The sequence below is a fragment of the Centroberyx gerrardi genome, chromosome 3, assembly GCF_048128805.1.
Source record: "Centroberyx gerrardi isolate f3 chromosome 3, fCenGer3.hap1.cur.20231027, whole genome shotgun sequence".
NCBI lineage: Eukaryota > Metazoa > Chordata > Actinopteri > Beryciformes > Berycidae > Centroberyx > Centroberyx gerrardi.
The window spans coordinates 31,582,195-31,606,780 of record NC_135999.1 but is presented as its reverse complement, the minus strand read 5'-3'; the positions used below and the strand labels follow the sequence as shown (position 1 = coordinate 31,606,780).

The 24,586-nt window shown below is 39.5% G+C and overlaps 2 protein-coding genes across 3 annotated transcripts; one reads left to right on the top strand and one right to left on the bottom strand.

Moving 5' to 3' along the window:
- Nucleotides 1-260: 260 nt before the first annotated feature.
- On the bottom strand, nucleotides 261-10,723 carry tmem176 (transmembrane protein 176). The gene is made up of 7 exons (XM_071899034.2): nucleotides 10,581-10,723; nucleotides 8,494-8,622; nucleotides 7,273-7,383; nucleotides 6,955-7,011; nucleotides 6,586-6,738; nucleotides 5,566-5,682; nucleotides 261-1,612 (listed from the first exon to the last, which is right to left on the bottom strand). The coding sequence occupies exons 2-7, from the start codon at nucleotides 8,617-8,619 to the stop codon at nucleotides 1,553-1,555; spliced, it is 624 nt and encodes a 207-aa protein (XP_071755135.1). The 5' UTR covers nucleotides 8,620-8,622; nucleotides 10,581-10,723; the 3' UTR covers nucleotides 261-1,552.
- A 47-nt stretch (nucleotides 10,724-10,770) lies between these two features.
- Nucleotides 10,771-23,780, top strand: LOC139911494 (uncharacterized). Of its 2 annotated transcripts, none has more exons than XM_078282743.1 (6): nucleotides 10,771-11,073; nucleotides 15,244-15,316; nucleotides 15,538-15,648; nucleotides 16,148-16,204; nucleotides 22,102-22,275; nucleotides 22,941-23,780. In XM_078282743.1, the coding sequence occupies exons 2-6, from the start codon at nucleotides 15,245-15,247 to the stop codon at nucleotides 23,046-23,048; spliced, it is 522 nt and encodes a 173-aa protein (XP_078138869.1). In that variant the 5' UTR covers nucleotides 10,771-11,073; nucleotide 15,244; the 3' UTR covers nucleotides 23,049-23,780. The 2 variants fall into 2 exon arrangements, with proteins under 2 accessions (XP_078138869.1, XP_071755143.1); XM_071899042.2 differs by having other exon boundaries at nucleotides 15,241-15,316.
- Nucleotides 23,781-24,586: the final 806 nt, after the last annotated feature.

The following is a 24,586-nucleotide window of genomic DNA, read 5'->3' as shown; positions in this document are numbered from 1 at the left end:
GTCTGTTCAGCCAGAACCTACCAGACACCGGCTGTTTAGAACAGACAATGTAAAAGCTTTCATGAACTGGATATAAGTTGAATCACTATTGCATTATATCAATCGGTGATAGAGAGGAGCAAAACAGACATTAACTTATATAAAAATGTTGCAGATTGCAGCCAACTATGTAAAAGTTGACATGGCTAACATCTTGATAGCCTGATGAAAATACAGAATAGATGATTAGATTTGTTCAACAGTGCAAAACATGATTTGGATGGGATTTTACAAGTGTGTTTTATTCTGTTTTTTTTTTCTCTCTTATGTTTTCTATGTGTATATAGAGGCCCATCAGCTGTCCTAATAACCCCATGGCGCACACACACACACACTGCAGCAGCCACTTTGGTCCTGCTTAAAAATGATCTGTCTGTACCTCATATCATGTCACATGAATGTGTTTTGACAAAATGTGTTTCACTTGACCATGGTTTTACAAACATATATATGATTTGCATATACATATATACATACATATATATATGATTTTATTTAGTAAAAAATATACAAAACTATATCAAAGATTTAGTACAAAATTGATGAGCATATCTTTTGTGGGTAACACTGTGTAAACATACTGAATTATAAAACTGTGCACATAATATACTTGGTGTCATAAACACATCTCTCCCAGGATTGCAAGAGGAAAAGCCATTTTACACAAATGCGATGCAAATATGGCGTAAAAAATCGGGGGCATCCTGGTGGCTCAGTGGTCTAAGGCACATACCATGTAAAGGCAATGTCCCGAGACCTTTGTCACGTCATCCCCCTCTTTCTCTCAATCTTTCCTGTCTGTCTCTACTTTCAACTGTCAAATAAAGGCAATAAATGCCCCAAAAAATATAAAATAATGTTCAAATAAAAAGATAGAAGAATAGTCAGAAGATGCCTCAACTTTTCGCTGCATGGGTTCTCAACTTTTTCACTGCATGAAAATTTGCTGCCAGTGTGCAAGGAAGCTATCCAGAATACATGAATATTTTTATTTCATGGCCATGAAATAAGAAAGTGTCTTAGGTGTGGAATGGCTTTACCAAAGGGAGAGAACTTGTCTCTATATTTGTTGTCTCAATATTTTTGTTGTTCCTTCCTTCCGTCTGTCCTTCCTTCCTTCCTTTCCCCTTTTCCTCTTTGTTCTCCTTTCTTATCATTCCTTCCCTTCTAACTTTCCTCCTTCTTTCCTTCCTTCCTTCCTTCCTTTTATTGTACATCCATTGTTCATTGATGTTTTCAATCATCTGGCCAAACTGCACCCATAATCCAATATTCAGGGATTTGACAGGCATTCATGAGAATCGAATTCGAATTTTAGAGTTCAAACTGGAAACTGACAGACATGTAAATAGACAAACAAAAACTTGACGGCAGGTGATCAGTCACCTCAATGAAAGATAATCAATCATCTTGATGACAGGTGATCAGTCACCTCAGTGACAGGTGATCCAACACATTGCTGATAGGTGATCAATCAGCTCAATGACAGATGACTGCCTGGTCCAATAACTGATCAGTTCATGTCAGGGGGCGTGACTGATGTGGGGGTTGCTGGAGCACCTTGAGTGAGAGCCTGCAAATGAGAGAGAGAAAGAAAGAGACAGACAGAGAGACAGTTACTGAAGTGATACACCTCACATCATAAGATTTCAATATTCAAACATTTAACAAGAACAAAGGATGTCATTGGCACCCTTAAAATGTAACTGGGAACTGTTTTGCGTCTGAGTTTAGTCCCCATGAAGTTACTTTTACTTCCTGGAAAACAGAGTATGTTTAATGGTGACATCATGCTGCACCAGTAGGCGTAAATATAAATTCCAACCAATAAAACATCACAGATTTTTGAACAATCCCACCCCTCCGCCACTCCCATCAAATAAAACTACCTTTCTCTCCCTGACTGATATTCATTGGTTTACACTTTTGAATGATCTCTCACTGTGTTATGTCCCACCTCAACATCCTGTTTCAACAGGGAAAACATCAGTACACCATACACCATTTTCTAGCCACATAGCCTAGCAACTTTTTCCAGCTCCTCCCTATCCCCAAGCGCTCCCAGGCCAGCTGGGAGATGTAGTCCCTCCAGTGTGTCCTGGGTCTACCCCAAGGTCTCCACCCAGTCGGTCATGCCCGAAACACCTCCAAAGGGAGGCATCCTTACCAGGTGTCCAAAACACCTCAATTGCCACATCTCATGTGGAGGAGCAGCGGCAGGGCAAGGCCAGCCACCCGGTGGAGAAAATCTCATTTCGTCCACTTGAATCCGCAATCTCATTCTTTCAATCACTACCCAGAGCTTGTGACCATAGGAACGAAGATCAATGGGTAAATCAAGAGCTTTGCTTTGTGGCTCAGCTCTCTCCACCACCACAGTCTGATACAACACCTGCATTACTGCAGCCGATGCACCTAACCGGCAGTCAATCTCACGATCCTTCTTACCCTCACTTGTGAATAAGACCCTGAGATACCTAAACTCCTCCACTTGGGGCAGCTGCTTACCCCTGACCTGGATGGGACAAGCCCCCTTTTTCTGGGAGAGAGCCATGGCCTGAGACTTGGGAGTGCTGACTTGAGCGGAGAGGCCATGGAGAATGACTAGAAAACCATTCAGTGAATCAGGAGGGGAAGGCAGGACATTGCCCAGGCTGTTATAAACAGGGGCAGGGAAACACTGACCTCAACTGGGGACATTGTTGGAAGGCGGAAGGAGCACTTTGAGGAACTCCTAAACCTGACAGACCCACCCTCTGTGCAGGAGACAGTGCTGGAAGTTTCGGGGGGGTCAGAGCCTATCTCCTTGCAGAAGTCACTAGGGAAGCTAGAAAGTGGCAAGGCGAAATTCTGAAGGCTCTGGATATTGTTGGACTGTCGTGGTTGACCCGTCTCTTCAATCCGGCCGATTGTTGAACCTCAGATTCAGGAGGGACAATGCAGATTTTGTCCTGTTCATGGAACAGTGGGCCAGTATTGGTATTGGCCTTGAAAAACCCTAGTACACTTGCCTTCCGACAGGGATTTGTCAATTTTCCAACCAGAATGAGAAAGTTAATCTGACCATGGGATCCAGGATCTAAACCTCTCCTCAGGGGGAAGTCTACCACAAGTTGGCCTGAGGCCCTTCAGGGTGCCAACCCCTACTTTAAGAAAAATCCACCCACTGACGCTCTTACCTTTTGTTGTACCCACTTTCGCTCAACCTGCCTTGCCTACTTTTTAGTTAGCGACTTCCGATGTTTCTCAGAATGCCTTTCGACAACCCCCAGAGAGTGGGCGTGAACTTGTTACGTATGGGAATATAAATAACAAGCCATGGTATCGCTGCCTCTTCTACGATCCCTGTATGATTGTTGAATGTCGGTGCAGAATGGTGGGTTTAGAAAGAAGCCCTTGATTGATTGATTACAGTCTGGGAATTAAATGGATCAATTAGTAAATGAAATATTTTTTTCCATCTCCATCTGGTGGAGTTTTGTACAACTGATTTGTAACTTTCCTTTACAGAAAGCAACACTGTTTTCTGTTTTTAATCCTCTTGGTCTGAGTTTCCCCCTCTTTCCTGTTTAGATGTTGTGTGGGAGGGAAGATTGCTCAGGGCCTCTGGCTGTTGGTATTTTAATATGGCAGCTGTTTCATGTGAGCACAAATAAACATTCTAGAGGGCTCATTTGGCTTTGACACAATATTTAAAAATGTTGTCACAGAAATAAATATTGGTGTAGTGCAAGACACCCAAAAAGATGCTATAGGATGATACCATGGAAAATTTTTACTCTGAAAACACTCGCATAAGAGTTGTGCTAAATTAGCAGCAGCAGGCTAATATCAGTGCAGGAAGAAAGTAGTAAACAAAGGAAATGATCTTTCTGCCTATTAAAACAATGTGGACATTGTTATGACTAAGGGCTCAGGATTGCAGACTTCTGAAGATATTGAGGCAAGTCACGACACCGGCTCTCACTCCAGAAAACCTGGTAATGTTTTAGACTGCGTTACCACACTTTTACATTTTTTTTTTTACGATTGCTTTGACTCAGTTTTCACAACAGAGTTGGAAAATGCAAAACGCATAATGCACAATTCAATACTCCTAATTTTGGGGCTTAAAATCCCATATAGCATACAAAATAAACATAACTGTGTCAAATGAGATAGTACATCATGCAAAATGGTTATCCTAGCATAAGAAGGAGAGAGAGAGCGACTGTACAAGGCAAACTGAATACAATGTGTCCATCATGATGCAAGAAAGACACAAGGATTCCATGTGTCCAAAACACAAAATAGATGCAAAAAGAGATGGAACACATTCAGTGATTGTACTGTATGGTGTCAATTTACTGTACTATTCTTTATGCATCACCCTTAAGACACCAAACACCAAACCAGTAGATATTTGTAAAGAAAGCAGTGTAGTAACCAAACAGCTTTCTTGAAGTGGTGAAGTAATTAGCTATTATGGTGCAGTGCTACTAACCTTGGCAGTGCCATTGGAAGTAATGAGACATGGCTGAAAACACATGTTGAATAATCAGTTCAACATGTGCTTTCAATCATGTGTCATACTTATTACTAGACATACAGTTCACTATAGACTTATTACTAGACATGCAGTTCACTATAGACTTATTACTAGACATAGAGTTCACTATATACTTATTACTAGACATACATACTGCATGTTGAGTAATAAGCATTTGAGTGTATTCTGAGAAGTGCACTTTGTATCTAAGCAGCAAGATTTCAACAACTCTTTGCACTGAGTTCTGTACATTGAAAGTGTGCAAATTTTGAAAACTGGGCCAAAGCAACTGTAAAAAAAAAACTATTTCAGTTAGGGAAGACAAGCATTTAGTGTTACTTTTCAACTAGGGTTCGACCAATATGGGTTTTTGAAGACCAATACCAGAATATTGACATTTCTGGTTTTAAGCTACGGATAGCTAATATTTTGTATATTCAGTGTTTCCCCCAGAGTCTTATTCTTGTCAAGAAAAGCCTCTCAAACAGCATTCAGACCATCATGGGACACTAAAACTCTCCACTGAAAGGCATACTAATGAAATTGTTTCACGTGGGTTAGCAGCTCCTTAAGGCAGAGTGAGGCAGGTTTCACTGCAGGTTTTACAGACTGTTGAGTAAAATCCTCCCACACCACACTGGAATGATTTCTCTGGTTAGACATCTGATATAGAAATAATACTAATAAAAACATATTGACTATCTGTAGTCAGGGAGGAACCTCTATCATATCAGAGCTGGAAGACACCTTGTTTCATTATATCAGTCTAACCCTATTTTCAATATTTGTACTACTACTCAGATGCGCTTACAGCAAAACATGTTGAGTTGTGTTGCCTTGAAAAATGACAGTAAATGTGTCGTCCCTAACCAGGCATACATGTTGAAAATGTCAGATCTAAAGGTCAAATTGTTGGAGCTGGATGCACTTTGAGAAGTATAAACAAGTATAATCCTTTGCTAAGTGAGAGGAAGAGTCTTGCAGTATTTGAGTCTTACAGTGTACTGTCCGAAGTTACGCCTCTCCTTGTAGAGAAGGAAGCAGAGTGTGGAGGAGATGACCGTCTGGGCCAAGGTGAAGAGGAGGAGGGACGATTTCACTCCTCTGCTCAGCCTCTGTCGGTGGGGAGAGAGCACTAAGATCACTTTCTATACACAAACACAACCCACATCCTTCATTAAAGAGACACTGCAACACACACATGCAAAAGCACATCTGCACATGTGTTGATAGATATCTTTGGACACAACATCTGCACCTCCATCTATAAATATCATTTGACAGAGAGATCAGACAGCAATGCACATGTGTACGTTGTCATTTTTCTGATATAGTACAGAAACTCTATCTGGAGTTTTGATGATGTGCACAGCCAGTAATGCACATATGCAAATGTTCTTTTATCTACAGCTGTAAATATATTCAATAACGTGAATAGTTTCGTACAATGTATGTCAGCATGCTTAGACAATTTTGTGTACATACAGTATGACCTTAGCCCTGCTAATGTGAACATGATGCACATTTCGCACATCATGCGTTTATGCTGTCATTTCACATATCTGCTTTCTTCAGATTCTCATGTCCCTCTCATTGTTATATACTGCATATTGATACTTTTATAATGGTTCCAGCTATTTCAATATGTATACATGTTTATATTTTTTAGATTTGTATTTTTTGAATTATATTTTTATTTTATGTTTATGCATATTTTTGGTATATTGTGTTATAGTTAATGTGAATACAGCATACAGCACACAGTCATGTACATAAGCTGTGAATTCACATACTTCACATCTTCATATTTCCATATTCTCTCTATCTTGATGTTGTTATAATTTGCTTGTTTCATTTTGCATATACTTCACCTTTTGGTATATTTTCATTTCATACATATTTTGTTAATATTTCTTTTTTTCTGTGCTTGGATTCCCATTGTATGAAAAACGTGAAGATTGTTTATGTGACTTTCTTGCCAAAAAAGCTTGTTGAAATGAATTCAAATGGATACGTACCGTGGCGTAGTATTTCTCGTCACAGCTGTTGGAGTTGTGGGTCATGGGGACACACGGTGACTCTGGATTCTTCTCCAAGTCCACAGAATAGACGATTAAAGCCACAACTGACAGTGCAATAGACACCACACTCACCATCATACACACCCCCAACTAGAAATAAGAACACAACATTTCATTGTTGTAGTAGCAGTACAAATAGTATTGGAGTAGTAGTGGTAGTAGTGGTAGTAGTAGTGGTAGTAGTAGTAGTAGTAGTAGTAATAGTAGTAGTAGTACTGCTACTATGTGTGTATACTTTTGTGTATGTGCATGAATTTGTGTGACGTGTGTGCCTGTGTGTGTATGTGCGTGTGTGTTCAGACTTACAGTCTTCATGCTGCAGTGTTTCTCTATGAGAATAGCGACCACTCCTGCTGTGATGAACTGAGGACACACAGGTAGAAGAGACAGGAAAACAACACAGTGTCAACACAGTGGGAAAACATTTGTGGGAGGGCAGCAGTTCTCCCATTTAGATTACAATATTTCTTAATATTAATATTTCTTAGGTTAACATTTGACCTTAATTCTTTTTAAGAGCAGACACAATTTTGATAGAAATCCAAATCTATGTCTATCTATCTGTCTCTCTCTCTGTCTCTCTCTCTCTCTCTCTCACACACACACACACACACACACACTCACCGACAGGCCGCTCCACCAAGGAACTCCCAGGGTGACCACCTCAGTGAGTTTAGTGAAGTGGAGAGGAATGGAGTATGACATTACCATCAGCCCCAGCATCACCTGAGAGACCTGGCACACACACACACAATAAGAATCAAGAACTGCTTAACCAAGTACATTTACATGCGCAAGGTGCTTGGTGCAGACCAGTGATGTAGGTGGTGTGATCTTGCCATCCCATGTATTTCAATGGTATTTAGACTGAGAGATACACATAGTCCAAATAGCAACATAACATCAACAACAACAGCAGATATATCTAGTGAAGATAAACAGAATCCAGACTGGAAAGTGAGTTCTGAATACCAGAAAACCTCAGTACCTGACCAATCGTTGAGTCATTGGTATGGATCAGCAACCCTATCAGCCTACTATGCTATGGGACAAAAATCGTACTTATTGCACCTTAAAAACAGTGCAAATAACAGCAGCCTATAGCAAGAGAAGAGAGGAATGTTGGTATTCCCATGTCGCTGAGGTGAGGTCTTCTGTATTATTATTAAAATGCAATATTTTCATGCTGTCAGTGAACAATCCTGACAATTCATGGGTGGGTGATCTGTTCCTATTTAGCAAGGATGATGGTGGGCAGGAAAATTGTTATTTTCCTTTATGGTTTCCTTACATGTAGACTATACTTCAGAAGGGTAACACATAATTTTCACTAAGTCGACCTCTATTACCACTGGTGCCCCAGAGGTTAGAGAACCGCGTTTATGACCAGAAGGTTGCAGTTCGATTTCCCCACACCAGCTGGGAAAATATGGTCTGGGAAAAGTGAATGAGTTCCAGTTACCTCAGGCTAGATGACGTCAAGATGAGCGACAATTATTGGGGCAGGAACTTGACCAGCTGAGGGGGAGGAGGGTGGGACTAACAGTACACTTCCTGCCTCAAGGAGATAAGTATTGGAGCTTGATATGAATAAAACGGGCAAAGATTGCATTGCAGGTTTTTCAGACTGTTTTTATGTAGCTGTGGTCAGGGAGGAACCTCCATCATATCAGAGGTGGACGACATGACTGGAAAATATCAGATTTTTAATAAAAGGCCAATATTGGCGCAATTTATCAGCAAACCGATAGTCTATCCTTATCTAAAACATCCACACTTGAGTCGAGTCCACAGCTCAGACTGGTCTCCTCATATGCACAGTAATATACCTACATACACACTCACCCCCAGACTTTTGGGCTGTCCTTTCTGGACACTGGCGCGCAGAGCCTGGTGTCTGTCGGTCAGCTTGCCAGCGTTCACATCCTCCAGCACGTGCACCGACAAATCCCTGGAGACGGACACCGCCATCACCTTTAGAGAATGGCACCAGTCAGTTTACATGCTGTAGGGTAACGTATTAGTCTACTCTACAGTACATAATAGAATGTAGGGTTCAACCAATATGGTGGTATGAAGGCTGATATCAATATTTTTGGACTGATGCTACCAATATTTTGTGGCGATATTCTGTATCTTTACATTTGACCGTTTTCATGCCATACATTACAAAAAATTACAAGGATTCAAAGTAGAATTTTATTCATGTCAGGGTGGAAAGACCTCTGCAGCATAATACTACTACTACTATTACTACTACTACTAATAATAATAATAATAATAATGATGCAATAACAATCATAATAATAATTGTGCATACTTGTGAGATCTGATCAAAATGTCATGTGGAATTTTGCCTTCTCAAACTATTTACATACTTGGCTTTCTTCTATAGCTGTACAGTGAGCAATTTTTAGTATGGGTTGCTGATGGGGCAGCACATTACTACGGAAGAGTATTAGGGCCATTATAGGTTGTTTTTTGTTTTTTTTACCGCAGCCGGGGGGGAGGGGGGTAATAGTCAGAAATATGCAAGAAAAAACTTTCAGACCCTATAACCAATCCTGAAGCTAAGTGTGCTACGTGAAGAATTTTTTGAGACGTAATGATAATGATATAAACAAATAGCCACACACGCGGGTCTTTTCTAAAACTTGTCAAACTCGGACCGAATCGAAGCTCCTCCCGACCCATTTAGTAGCTTTTCATTTTTAAAAAAAAACTAGCTTGTCTCCTCCCATGTTTAAAAGGGGCACTCTCCCCCTCCCGTCCCTGAAATAAATTCTCGTAATGGCGGAATCGATGAAGCAAGTGAGTAAACTTGTTACACTAGTAAACTTGCTACCTGCCTCTTCACTTGTCATTGTGGGACATGTGACCTTCAGCAGGAGAAAAATATGGCAAAGCGAGACTGGTAACCCTACGGTTTTTTTTCTTGCAAATAGCCTACCTGACTTTAATCTCAGAATTTCTGTGTTTTTTCTCATAAATTTTTTATTTGTTTCTTGCAAATTTCTGATTTTTATCTCACAAATGTCAGACTTTCATCTCAGAATTTCAGAGTTTTTTTCTATTAGGCCTACCCCCCTCCCGCCAGCTGCAGTAAAAAAAACAACAACATTCACCTACAATGGCCCTAATACTCTTCCGTACATTACAATACAATGCAATCCAATGTACGGTAATCCAATGCAACGCAGTACTGTAGGCTGCAGTACAATATAGTCTAAAGGCGATCACTGGCAGGAGGTTTCAACTTTAATTTTACATTTTTGACAGAAGCACAGAACAGCCTCTCACTAGGACTGGCTCCATACTGTAGGTGGCACAATATTCCACCTTGGCATGAAACCAGACAGAGCATCAACCAGTGTGTCCCTACAACCGAACCCCGTTTATTCAAACTCTTTGACGGAAACGAAGGCCCTTTTGGGAAAATGAAATGTGTTTACACCAAAATGTTGCTTGCTTCTGATAAAATTCGAAACCAACACACGTTCGGAATACAACACGTGCAGACGCACACACTTTCTGAAGTACTGCGACCAGTCTAATAGTTGGATAGTTTGACCATTTTAGCTGCATGTTAACTGCGCGAAATCACGCACGTTATGCCAAATATTCAAAATAACGTATTCTGCATTGACTGCTTTTTTTCTTGCTCGTACGACTGGTCAGTTTTGGAAGCCTGAAGTTTGGGTAAACGAGGTTCTGAGGGGCTTGCACTGTTTTCAGGACTTGGTAGTCGCCTATTAAGTTACCATGTTCAATCCATTTACTATCATAGACTTTACGCACGATCTAAACGCCGTAGCCACCGCCCTTTCAGATAGATGCCCTGGCAGTTAAAAGAGGATGCAATAGTGTGTGATCTTTAGAGACACATTTAGGCTGTTGTCGAGTTTAAAAATGTTAAAATTTCTTAATCCTACCTTTTTTTCCTTGAGACAAGTCTATTGAAGTGAAGCAACTGGAAGATGAACAGTAGAAAGTCCTCGTTCATAGGCTTGTTTCCTATAGACCACTCCTTAAAATTTAGAATTTAGGAGAAAAAGTAGATTTAATTTCGCAACCGCCAGCCCCTTGTTCCTCTTGAGTGTTGATGCAACTGCCTGCCCTTTTGTGTGTGTGTGTGTGTGTGTGCGTGCGTGTGTGGATCAGGGGGAGAGAGAGAGAGAAATTTGGGATGCCAGAAATGATGCATAGGGTGCGTTTGTTTTCTGGACATTGTGCGCTTTCTGGCCCGGATTGATCCCCGCAGAGCACCTCCCTCGCTTCCTCCCTTGTTTCTCTGAATTCCAGGAATCAGTTTTTGGTTGGGATTTTTTTTACAGAAAAACAAAGCAACACGTTGTTTTATCGGACAGACGCAGTCACCGACATCTAAAGACATCTCTGCGCTCACTTGCAGAAGTTTCAGTCGAGGTAAGTACCACCGTGCTTTACTTGAAGCTGTTTTGATGTGAGAAAAGTTGAAAAAATGAGTGTTTCGAGAATAGGTTTCAGAAGGAGTGTGGAATTTTCATTGAGAAAGTGGGAGCCTATAGCCTAGCAGTGGTTCTCAAACTGGGGTCCACGGACCTGCAGGGGTCCTTGAGTTGAGGGTGCCCCAGCAAAATTAGGAATTGTTTGATTTCCCAATTATAGAATGTATGAGAATGACTATTGTAATCATGGGTTTCACTCTCACCAGTATCATCTCCTCATCCACAGTGTAGACAGTAGACTACCATTCAATACTAAATCAACAACAACCAAGAATCCCTTATGGAGTGACATCTTCTCAAATGGGGGTGTGTGGCCTAATGTGTGTTTATATGGAGCACAATGGCTTCAGCTGCTTTTTTTTCTTTTTGGCCTATTGCAACCCAACCTGTCTTATCTTCTACTCACTTCCTCCACTTTGGACAGAGATGTCCTGTTTCCTGAGTGTGTACTGTAAAAAATTAACTCTTCATTCAGCCACTGCATCCCATATTTGATAGTCTTGCCCTGCGACCCGGTCTAGTGAAAATGAACGAGTGCTCTGTTTATGTGAACACTCCAAGACAAGGACCAGGCACACAAACTGTTTTGTTCCAGACTGTTGGTTATGCACCATGTCTGTATTAGGGATGGGACAATAACCGGTATAACTATAGGTATATTGCGGTAAAAAACAATAACTTGTGGCTTTTTGTTACCATGATGACCACAACTGTGACTCTCATCTGTCATCATTGATGTTTTATTTTCCCCAAAAGAGGGAGCCCTCTAATTGTTATATTGATGTTGCTAACTGAGTTAAAGGAGATACAAAGCATAGCATTTTATTTAAGACGCATTTACTGTTATTTCTATTTTATTTGTGTTGTTTAAAACTATCCTTACAGTTTCTAGAAGCTAAACCAGCATTTTATATGATGAATTACTTTCTAAGTGATTGGGGCATATTACAGTACCGTTTTTAAAGTTTTCATCTTTTTTATAATTATCGAGATAATATCGTATATCGAGATAATTTTGGTCAAGGTAATGGTACTATGACATTTTCATATCAGCTCAGGCCTAGTCTGTATGCACCCTGTCTTCTTCTTGCACTAGGAATGTGAAGTCTTGTATGTGTTTTTTAGGCTAGCATGTGCGTGATTGAGCAAAGTGTAACATAAAGGTGCTGCATGTATTAATTCATCAGGCAGGCATTTTACACATCAGGCAGAAGGCCAACAGCGCCCCCAGCAGGCCAACCACATTACTGTAGGCACATCCATGGCACTTTTAAAGCACTGTCAATATATCATTGTCAAGTTAATTGCAATACATTGGTATAATTCGTAAACAAATGTGACCATGGTGGAGACGTTTGGTAGCCTCTATCTCACACCAGTGGTATTGTTAGTGCTAGCCTGGTTCCAGACTCCTGAATCGCGTCCCGCCCACTCTTCAGATTTGGTCAAGCGATTCAGAGAGTCTGGTGTTGCTCTATTCAAAGGCGATTTCTCAATCGGAAAAACGATCGGGCCAATCGGCGCCTTTGTGGGCGGGACTAATGTTTGAACCGTTCGTGCAACGGTTTTTCATTGGCGTTTCAGCATAATAATATTTGTTGAAATCATTCCTTAACCAATACATTGTCTTTGCAAAGACGATATTTTTGTCTAAAATTACCAACATTTTTGGTAAAGTTAGTAAATACGCACAGCATCAGTGTATATGGAAATAATGTCAGAGTGGCAATGTACATGAAGGCAATGTTAGACTGAGTAATGGAGTGGAAACAAAATGGCTATTGAGTCTGAATATCAGGCTACGTTAGTGCTAGTGTTTATCAAAATGAATATCGCATTTCTCATAAACCTCATTGCTTCCTGTCGCAAAGAAGATGTTACTTTCCCTCCTCCTCGCTGGCGTCTTTGTCTTTACTGAGGAGGATGAACATGTTGGAAGTGATTTTTCCATCGGCCTTTCATTCCTTCCTTCCTTCATTTGCCACTGTAAAAAACTCTGAAATCTTAGCTCCATTTATGCTGGAAGAACAGCGCCCTCTTCCTGCTCTGTGCCGTAAAGCAATACTGTTGTGCCATAAAGCAATTCAGCAGATTTCCTGTCAACCCGGTAGCACACAATGTAATATACAGTGTAGAGGCCGGTAGAGGCTGCTGATCTTCTAATCTGCTAATCTGGGTTGTTTACAGTAATTATACTAATGTTTCAAAATGAATGTGGCAGTGATTTATTGATGTTAAAATGCTATGCGTAGCCCTTTTAATTGCAACACTGAGGGGAAATGGCATTTCGCTTGTAAGTGCCAAATATGTAGCGTGATTCATCCTCCTTGATAACAGCAGACTGTAGTGAAAATGTGACGGAAAACACCGGCGCCACGACCAAACCTGGTTCAACTGGAAAACAACAGTGCACTGATGTAACACACTTGGTGAAAAATCGGTGACACTGATTGTTCCTCAGAATACCGTAGGACTAAATGTTCCCTTCACTTCCTCCGGCCCTTGTCAGTTCATTTCATCATCAACCTGACCCCCCCCCCCCCCCACACCCCCCATTCCCCACACTCTCCCCTCCTCCTCCTTCTCTTCTTGTCCTCCTCCCACCACATCTGCTTCTCATCCAGCAGCATTCCTGTCTTTCCTGGGGGGATTCTGACATGTGGTTTTCATGAACTGACACACACACGCACACACACACACACACACACACACACACAGTCTCTCTCTGTTTGGTTTATTTCTCTCTCTCTCTTGCTTTCTCATTCTGTTCTCTATTTCTCAATCTTTCTCCCACTCACTCACTCACTCATTCACTCACTCTCTCACACGCACACACACAGACACACACAATGAAAACACACACATGAACACACTTAAACAAATACTACACACGCACAGCACTTAGTTTAATGTGGCTTCCCACTGTTCTTTGCCCTCTGAAGTCTTGTGCTTCAACATCATGTGGTCTGCCTCCTTGCTGTTCTTTCTGTCTATTCATGTCTGTCCTTTTCTTGTCTTCCAGCCCATCTGTCTCTCTGTCTCTCTGATCATGGTTTGTGCTTTTCAAACATTATCTACTAATGAATATCATTTACTGGTTTGCAAACATTTTTTCCTAGGAAAAATAGTTTAAAAGGTTTTCTTGCAATCCAAACTCGTTCTGTGAGCTATTATGTTTCATCAGTGTAACCACATACACGCTGTTTATTTGGGCTGTTAATTTACTAAAAACACCATATTTTATTCAGCCAGGATCTTGAGAAGGCAATGGTTACATAGTGTAGGCAGTAAACAACTTGTGACCCATTTTAATCTTGCTGCGACCCAGCATTGGTCCTGTTGCATTGGTGGTGTTGCCTTGTCCATTCTCTGACTCCATGGAAGAAATACTGTATGTAGTTATATATATATATTCTTTTAAACTCACACTGCACACTGAACTCAATTGAACTCAATTGAACTGATAAACAGAACTCAATTGAATTGAACTTAACTGTCCTTAAAGGGTAACTTCGGTATTTTTCAACCTGGACCCTATTTTCCCATCTTTTTGTGTCTGAGTAAAGGGGACAACAATTTTTGAAATTGGTCCAGTATTGAGTGAGATCGCTTCAGCCGGCAGCTGCGAAACGAGGCAAAACGGGGCAAATCGCACCGTTCAATTCAGTTCAGGTCAGGTCAGGTCTGCTCAATTCAATTCAGTTCAGTTCAGTTCAGGTCAGTTCAATTCACTTAAGGTCACTTAAGTTCAAGTCAGGTCAGTTCAGTTCAGTTCATCAGTTCAATTCAGTTCAGTTCAGTTTATCAGTTCAATTCAGTTCAGTTCAGTTAAATTCAGTTCAGGTCAGTTCACTTCAGTTCAATTCAGTTCAATTCAGTTCAGGTCAGGTCAGGTCTGCTCAATTCAATTCAGTTCAGTTCAGTTCAGGTCAGGTCAGGTCAATTCAGTTCACTTCAGTTCAGTTCACTTCAGTTCACTTCAATTCAGTTCATCAATTCAGTTCAGTTCAGTTCTATTCCAGTCGTATTGTATTGTGTTATCTTGTCTTGTCTTGTATTGTATTACATGTGTTCTTGTGATTGACTTCAGTTTCCTGTATTGCAGCAGCATGTCTTCAGAGGGGGCACACTCACCCAGGTTACATCGCCTCTTCACTCGGTTTAACATTGAGGCTGCTGCGGTGAGATCAACAAGCCAGTCATTCAGTCATTAAACCAATTGATTAGTCATTTTGTCTATCAGGTATTGATCTGATCACTATGCTCACAGTAGCATGTGGTCAGGGCCTGTGATATATGCACTGCATAACCATAAAACTGGACATTTTCAATGGCCTTACAGATATCTATCTATCTATCTATCTATCTATCTATCTATCTATCTATCTATCTATTGATCTAGGTGGTGTCCATCCTGTTGGGGCTGGTCCAGGTGCTGCTGGCTGTCCCCCTCTATTACATAGATGGCAACCTGCCAAAACTCTTCCTGCTGCCACTCACCATAGGAGTTCTAGTATGCACCTTATTATTATTATTATCATTATTAGTGGTAGTAGTAGCACTAGTGGCAGTAGTAGTAGCAATAGTAGTAGCAGTAGTAGTAGATGCTAGTAATAGTAATAATTGGCCAAATGCTCAGGGTCCCATAATGCCATCTCTTTTAGTGAATGATCATGAATGCCATCTAAGGCATAATCATCAGTACTGCATAAGGGCTCTAACTGTAATAAACTGATCCAGGACTTTGCAAAGAATATTTAAAACATGCCTCAAATTATGTGTTTAATACCTGCGGAAGCCTGTCTCCAAAAAGGAATAGAGAAAAGCTAGCTGATCTTCCCTTTGCCATCCATGTCCTTTTGACATTTTACAGTACATTACAAGAGCCATTAAATGCTTTCTAAAAAAAAAAAAATCCAAAAGGCAAAACTGGGAATGCAAGGTTTCTGTAGGACTCGTCACATCAGTCTCCCAGTAAGAGTCCAGTACTATGTGTTGATTCTGTCTTGCAGATTGTGGCAGCAGGATCATTCACCATGGCCAGTGAGCGGTTCCCCAGCAGACAGCTGGTAAGGCTGTGACTTATCTAACTCTCTCTAACTAATGTCTAACAAGTCATTAAGGGTAGATTGTCCAAATGTTTTTCTCCCATAACATTTTACTTTACAATGGCCTCATTCCAGTGTATTAACGTATGTACTAACTTACAGAAAGGAAGTACACAATATTACTGTCTAGGTACCCTAATACATATTGTACTTACAATGGTGTAACAACACAATGTAATTTCAGTCTACAAACACACTACTTAAAAATATCAAATATTTCCATTCCCTTTTTTTGTGTTATTTTGTGATAAATTTGCCAATGTTCTATTAAGTTTTATTATCCTACAACCAGTGCTGCAGTGCTGTGAACATATTGACATATTGAATTTGTCTTATATGTGTGCAGTATAGTTATATAATAAAGTTGAGTGCTGGATATTTTGAACAACCTTTTTCAAGACCAATGTACCATCAACCAAATTTTAACTTAGAAGACTACCAGACAGATTTGGCCGCTGTTCCATGGGACCTTGTGTATCTTGAGGATGATTTGGATTGTGCTGTTGATTGTTTTACGAAATTGTTTACTGATGTTGTTGAGTACCATGCTCCTATAAGGAAAAGTACAATTAAAGCCAAATCATCCCCCTGGATTGACCAACAACTAAGAGAAGCAATATCTCAGAGGGATGAGGCAAAAACTGTAGCATCTAGGTCAAGATTAGATTCAGATATTATGCTATATAGAAAATGCAGAAATTTTGTTGTAAAATTGAATCGTCAGAAAAAGACCCTATATTATAAAACAGCTTTTGAGGGATGCAGAAACAATTCAAAACAGATATGGCATACAGTGAATGGTTTGCTTGGTAGGTCAAATAGTACAAGTCCTGTTAGTGTGGAGGTTGATGGAAAGATTAGAACAAAACCAGTAGACATTGCTAATTACTTTGCTGACTATTTTGAATCAAAGATAAATGATCTCAGGTCCAATATGAATAACAATGCCTCAAATGAATTACTGGTAGGTGAAGTAGACAAAAAGATTATGAAGGGGAAAAATTGCAGTTTTGTATTACCAGATATATCATTAGATGACATTGAGAAAATCTTGATTTCACTTCCTGATAATAAATCCCCAGGGTACGATCTTATTGACAACAAATTGTTGAAATCTGCAGCCCCATATATTGCTAGACCTGTAAAGTATCTATTTGATCTTTCTTTGCAACAAGGAAAGTTTCCCACAGAATGGAAACATGCAAAAATCTGCCCCATTCCTAAGGATGCTAAAATAGCTTTTACTGCACCCAACAGTCGCCCAATTAGCTTACTCTCCTCCTTAAGCAAAATTTTGGAAAGAGTAGTAAGTGATCACATTTGGAAATATATGGAAACTAATAACCTTCTAACCCATGCTCAACATGCATATCGTAAAAATCATTCTACTGAAACCGCTCTGTTACATATGACGGATGAGTGGCTAAGTGCCCTGGATCAAGGTAAACTTGTGTCGTTACTTCTTCTTGATTTCACTGCAGCGTTCGATTTGATAGATCACACAATTCTACTTAAAAAATTAATTCATTATGGCTTCAGTAAGAATGCTATTAATTGGATGAAATCTTATTTAAACGGTAGAAAGCAATCTATTTATGTTAATGGATCCTTTTCTTCTCCACGTATGATTACCTGTGGCATCCCACAAGGGAGTTGCCTCGGACCATTGTTATTTATTATATACACAAATGATCTTCCCTTAGTGTTAGCCAACTCAAATGCACATATGTTTGCAGATGATACAACCATCACTGCAGTGGCAGATTCACAAACTCAGTTGCATGAATATTTATCAAATGATTTTAAATGTGTCATCAAATGGGTGGAAAACAATAAATTGGCATTAAATGTAAATAAAACGAAAAATATGATTATATGTACTACAAGAAAGAGGAAGAAATTGAAGCCATGGTATTTAACATATGGCGGTGTTCAAATTAAAGAGGTTACAGAAGTCAAATTATTGGGAGTTAAAATACAAAACAATCTCTCATGGATGGCTCATATTACAGATCTTTCTAAAAGAGTGATGAAAATGGCAGGAATGGTTGGACGAATTGCAAAGTTTTTATCTAAAGACATTCTAAAGGTAATATCTCATAGTCTAATCTACAGTCACATTAATTATTGCTGTGCAGTGTGGGGCAATGCAGCTCAGAGAGATATGAGGAGACTGCAGATCACACTTAACAAGGCAGCAAGAATGGTCTTAAGGTGTGGGTTTGAAAAAGGAGTGAGTGAACTACATATTACAATGGGATGGCCCACAGTAGTAGAGCATGTGAGACAACATTCTATAGTACTAATTTCAAAAATTCAAAAGTTTAAAAAGCCAGTTAGTATTAAGGACAAACTGCTATTAGTACGTGATAAACATCAAGTTAACATAAGAATAAGAGATAAAAATCATGTACTACCAAAAATAAAAACTGAAATGGGAAGACGGACTTTTATTTTCAGAACTGTTAAATTATAGAATTCATTACAATAACTCACTCAAGAACAGTACGGCGGTTGGATTGTTGATTGCAAGATTTCAAGATTTAAATGTAGTTATCATCACACTATTGTATTGCACTGTCAGTAGGTTTGTAGAGTGAACACATGTAGATTAATATGTGTATATATGTAGGTCCATACGGGATAAGTGTCAATGTATGTAGGTTATATGTGTCATGCATGTATGTATATGATATATGTGTGTCAATAATTATGTGTTGTATAATATGAATTATTGTATGCTTAAATGTTTTTAATGTGGACTCTTGGAAGATTAGCCAATAGGCTAAAAGAGATCCAAATCAAATCAAATCAAAATCAAATCACTGTAAAGACAGGACCATGAAAATGTTACGCAGGATGTAAGCTTCCACCACTGAAACTCAAGAATAACCTTGCTTTCAAAAACAGATATCTGGTGATGTAACCATTAATAACTTTTGGCAGCTAGTTGGCCACTGCCCAAAGTTTTATCACAACTTCAACATACCAGAATAACGTGGGAAACAACACATGGTCCAGTTTTCTTAATTTTCTTTTGGCAAATAATCAAACATCATAAGCTATCACCTTAGTGCTCAGTGGGGCATGACACAGTAACATTAACTACAGAAAAGAGTGGGAAACGGCACATCACTCAGCACTACTTATATCAGGTGCTGGAACACCTTTGTGAGTACTTAGTTTAGTACATTATGTTTGTACACTTTGAAGTTACATTGTGCTGTTACACCATTGTAAGTACATTATGCATTAGGGTGACTTTCATCAAGTACCTACACAGTAATATTGTGTACTTTTCCATAGGTTAGTACACAGGTTAATGCGCTGGAATAAGGCCGTTGTAAAGTGTTACCACGAATTTTATGCAAACTTGGAAATATCACAAAACATACAAGTAAACATGTCGTCCCCCACGAATGATGCAGGCACCCCTTGGGCCAATCAGTAACAAATTAACAAAGGTTGTAGCGCCCCCCTAAGGCCAATCGCTGTCATTCTGAAAATGCCGGAATGGAGCAATGACACGCATCATGCCCCAAAGTTTCATCAAAATCCATGCATTGGCACCCGTGCATTTGCATAAAGTTAATTAAATTTCAGCCTTAGTCCCACCCCTTAAGTAAGTTCTACTACTGCTGCTGTTTTTCCACACCCACTTAATTCTGTAATCCATACTTTTTCCCTACTCTCAACCATACATTTATACATTTTGCTACTCAATATAATGTGAAATGGAGTTGTCAATTGAGTATGTTTACATAACTCTTTGCTCTATTCTTATTCATGTTTATATTACATTTTTCTTTGCTGTATCCTTTAACTACTTCCTGCTGCAATAACCCAATTTCATCAATAACGTTTAAAATTATCTCATTCATAAGCATTCAACACACAAAGAAATGTTCAATAGTATTTGACCAAAGTCTGTTAAGCACTCTATCTCACCCTGCAACTTTCTCAAAGCAAATCAAGAGGCAAACATCCCTCCATACAGCAGCTCATCTTGTCAAACAGCGAGACCAAATACTCTTTAATTAGATTCTCAGCTAATTGCAGAATATCTCCCATGGTAATCCAGGGTGAACTGAAGCATAAGGAGAGAGGAGAATGGCGTCTTTGTTGTTTTTCTGGCCTTGGCTCTCGCAGCCCAGTGGAACCATGGAGACCAGCAGCCTGGACGGACACCAGGCATGTGGACCCGGACAGCCACACACATTATTTGTGAAGATCTGGTCATGGTCTCTTGATCTGAGTCATTTGGTGTGCTGTACTCTTGTCACCAAAACACAGAAATCAGGCAGTGAAGAACATAAAGACAGTGAAAGTCTCTTGGTGGTAAAACACTGAGATGGCCGGAAAATCCGTAGCCCTTGGTCTGGGATCGATCTGCTTAGATTTAGTTAAACCAGAATGAAATTGACTTTTAGGTTGCTATTCTGCTGGAGGAGCTGTTTTCCTCAAAATGTCCATTATCATCTTCTAGTCCTTATACACTCTTATTTACTTATTTAGGGGTCCAAGCACGTAGTGCTAGAATACTATTTAATGCTGGAATTCTTTAGACAGCGGGGCCTATGGCCTGACTATTATTATTGTAGTTTTTTTTTTTCCTTTCTTTCTTTCTTTCTTTCTTCCCATGAACAGAAATGCATGAAACTTTGCAGAATGGTCTATGTATATGTCAGTTTGGGACCAATTGCCCTAATGGTGGTGCTATAGCAACTGTACAAAGTTTGAAATCAGTCGTACATGCTACAGCTGTGTAATTTTCTGAGGACCAAGTAAGACCCAAGTAAGAGGAATCAGTGCTGCCTAGTGGAAATTAGTAAGTCCATTACTGTGATTTTTTTGTAAACTCTAAAACTAATCAACTCTTTCTACTTACATTACATTGTTCAAATTTCACCAAAATAAGTATATGGCATCTTGATACATAGACAAATACATTTTTTATAAGGTTTTAAATTTAATCAAAAATGAGCCTACAGCACAGGAAAATGTACCATACCATGCTGTGCAGGTGGAGCTGATTACTCATCACTACTGCTGTCTGAATGCCTAATCCTAGGCTGCTCTTTCACTGCTGGCAGTGGCTGTGGCTGGCTCTGTATCTTTTCTTTTGTTTTTAATGAAGAAACTCTATGTCTCTGCTTCTTTTCATACTGGCTATTCTCTTAAATATCCGTGGGGAAAATGTAATGCAATTTATTCAATCAATTCTCTATAAAGCAATAGCTATAGCTAGCTGTACAGGAGGCTAATTGTCATGGGTTAGGATATGGATACAGCCACAACTTGCGTGTTCCAGTAGTTACTTTTTTCAAGACGTACTTTTTTCTGGCTCATGGTCAAAAGTACGCTGACTAGTAGGGATGAGACGATATGCTTCTCTCACGATACGATTCAATACACGATATGGGGTTCACAATTCAATACAACCACGATACGATGTAATAAAAAATAAAAGTTAAATGACAACAAAGCCACAAATCTTTCTAGCGATGGCGTTGTCTTGCTAGAATGCAAACAACAATTTAAAAATGTCATTACAAAGTGACAATAATATAATTTGGATGGAGAGCTTGTGAAATTGTGATGGTCAAGCGTCTCATTTGTGATTACTACAGCAGAATAAAATGCAGCTAATATCGTGATTCATTTTTCTGCCCCACGGTATTGTCACACTTTTGTATTGCGATATATTGAATTTGGATAGATGGTCCCATCCCTACTGGCTAGGGCTCTCACAACCCCACTCCTAGCATAACCATAGTAGTTGGAAATGGCAAACTTAAAAATAATACATGCGCTCCTTTAAAACTTGACCGGCTTCTCTCTCTGTATCCCCCCTCCAGCTTCGAAGCTGTGCCTACAGTAATGTGGCTGGCCTGCTGGGGGCGCTGCTGGCCGTCTGCCTCTACTGCGTCTCCCTCAGCTATGAAGAGAAGATGGACTGTCCCCCAGAGCGAGACACGTATGACTACCACTACTCCCGCTTCCGTTACAAATGTCCTGGGGAATACCTGAAGGTCAGTGTGTGTGTGTGTGTGTGTGTGTATGTGTGTGTGTGTGTGGCTTTCATCCGCTGATAAACCTCTGTTTTAATATGTTCCGTTCTATTCTATTCCAGTCTACTGTGTTCTATTATATTGTATTGTACTCTACTCTATATGCTCTATATACTCTGTATTCTGTATTGAATTGTATTCTGTTCTGTTCCATTCCATTCTATTTTCATTGATTCTATTCTATCCTCTTTTGTTTTACTATATTCTTTTCTATTCTATTCTTTTTTGTTCTATTCTGTTCTATTCTATTCTTTTTTCTTTTACTATATTCTATTCTGTTCTGTTCTATTCTTTTTTCTTTTACTATATTCTATTCTGTTCTGTTCTATTCTTTTTTCTTTTACTCTATTCTGTTATATTCCTGATTGAAGACAAAGAGAGGAACATAGCGAGAGAAACGGGGAAAGATTAAGAAAGACATTAGGATTGCGAGATAAGCTGAGGAATCGAGCTTGGGAATGAGGGAAAGACGGAGAGAGATGGAGGGATGATGATGATGATGACGATGAGTGTGTGTGTGTGTAGATGGGGGGGGGGAGTCAGCAGTTAGGTTTCTGTTGTGTTTCACAGTGATGCAGGTCCTGTCAGTACAGTCAGTGTGTAATGTGGTCTCCTGTCTCCTGCAGGACCTCTGCTGGTGTGTCACAGTGCTGCTGCTGCTCTATGACATTGGGGCGGTGGTGCTGCACTGCCTCCTGTCCGTCTCCGCTTTCAAAGCACTCAAAACCAACTGACACACACACACACACACACACACAGAAGAGTGACACAGAGTCACTCGTATGGCTGTTTTTTATTTTTTTAATCTAACATTAAACCCTCGATCCGGGATTGGAGCGGTTCCAAGACAATCCAAATCCAAAGGGCTTTTTATGTGCCATCTCATTGCATGGATATCATCGCTCTCAAAATGATTTGCTGAGCTTTTCATACGAGGGCCGATAATATGTGAAAGCTGAACACGACTTTTGAGTGTATTTTGATTTGTTTGGAACAAAATGGAGCTGATTTACAGAGGACTCTGAAAGTTGCAGAGATTGCTTTGTATTAGGGATGGGACAATATATCGAAATTCAATATATCGCAATACAGAAATGCGATGATACGTATCGTGGGGTGGAAAAATGAATCGCAATATTAGCTCCATTTTATTCTGCTGTAGTAATCACAAATGAGATGGCTTGACCATCACAATTTTTATATATATCCTGTTTACCCATAACTGATATACTAACAAAAAAAAAGAAAAACAAATGGGGGATTTAACAAATGGAATACACACCTGTGCACACACCCATACACGTCTCTTTATTTTTGTAGTCACATGTATGTTTTTGTAATATTTTGTACGTTTTATCATATATATAGCAAATAAAATCAGGTCAGTGATAAATATGGCCTAGCTGCAACATATGTCTTATTCAGATGGTGTGAAGTACTACAATGCAATGAACCTGTTTCTGAGACTCTGGTGGTGTTTTTCCATACTGTGATCTGTGGTCGTTTTTCCATTTATCCTTAATTGCATGAGGTAAATTACAAAGAAATTGCCCAATACAAGTCGGTCAAACAGTCAGGAATATACAGGGACATACACTATAATATCAATCACAAACATCATAGAAAATGTGAGATATAATTGCTTAAAAATCATTGAGGGGGACAAGGAAATCCTAGTGTGTGTTGTGATCTGGTTCCATAATAACTGGATTTAAAAGGCAGTAGCATTTTGATATCAGTCACAATGGTGTTTCTGAAACGTATTTATTGTAATAAAACACAAGACACTGTGGGAAACTGCTGAATATGAAAATATCTCCATTAGGGTTCGACCAATATGGGCTTTTGAAGGCTGATACCAATGCCTATATTTTTGGATTGAAGCTGATGATAGTTATATTTTGTGCCAATATTCCAACCCTTTACATTTTCACAAAAAAAAAATATATATATATACAGTATATATTAATTGTGTGTCACCCAGAATTTTATTCTTGGAGAAGCATCTGAAACAGCATAGATTATAAGACACTAAAACTCTCCATTGAAACCCAGGATGATGATGATGATGATGCAGCATCTGCAACAACAACAACAACAACATATTCATGCATACTCTGTGGAATCTGATCAAAATGTCTCATCAGAATCAGCTCAGATTAAGGGTTTCTCATAGACAACCAGTGTAGTATTGATCTATTCTACAATAAATATGTAATCAGTCACACTGCATCATATCTATCACATCAGAGGTGGACCACACTGACTGGAT

Bases quoted from the DNA above. Each gene is read 5' to 3' on its own strand.
- LOC139911494 (XM_078282743.1), top strand. From the start codon at position 15,245: ATGTCTTCAGAGGGGGCACACTCACCCAGGTTACATCGCCTCTTCACT. The intron at 15,649-16,147 runs GTATGCACCTTA...TCTGTCTTGCAG, and splicing joins CACTCACCATAGGAGTTCTA to ATTGTGGCAGCAGGATCATT. The intron at 22,276-22,940 runs GTCAGTGTGTGT...TGTCTCCTGCAG, and splicing joins GTCCTGGGGAATACCTGAAG to GACCTCTGCTGGTGTGTCAC.
- tmem176 (XM_071899034.2), bottom strand. From the start codon at position 8,619: ATGGCGGTGTCCGTCTCCAGGGATTTGTCGGTGCACGTGCTGGAGGAT. The intron at 7,012-7,272 runs GTGAGTGTGTGT...GTGTGTCCTCAG, and splicing joins CTTGGTGGAGCGGCCTGTCG to TTCATCACAGCAGGAGTGGT. The intron at 1,613-5,565 runs GTAAGACTCAAA...TCTCATTTGCAG, and splicing joins GTAACTTCGGACAGTACACT to GCTCTCACTCAAGGTGCTCC.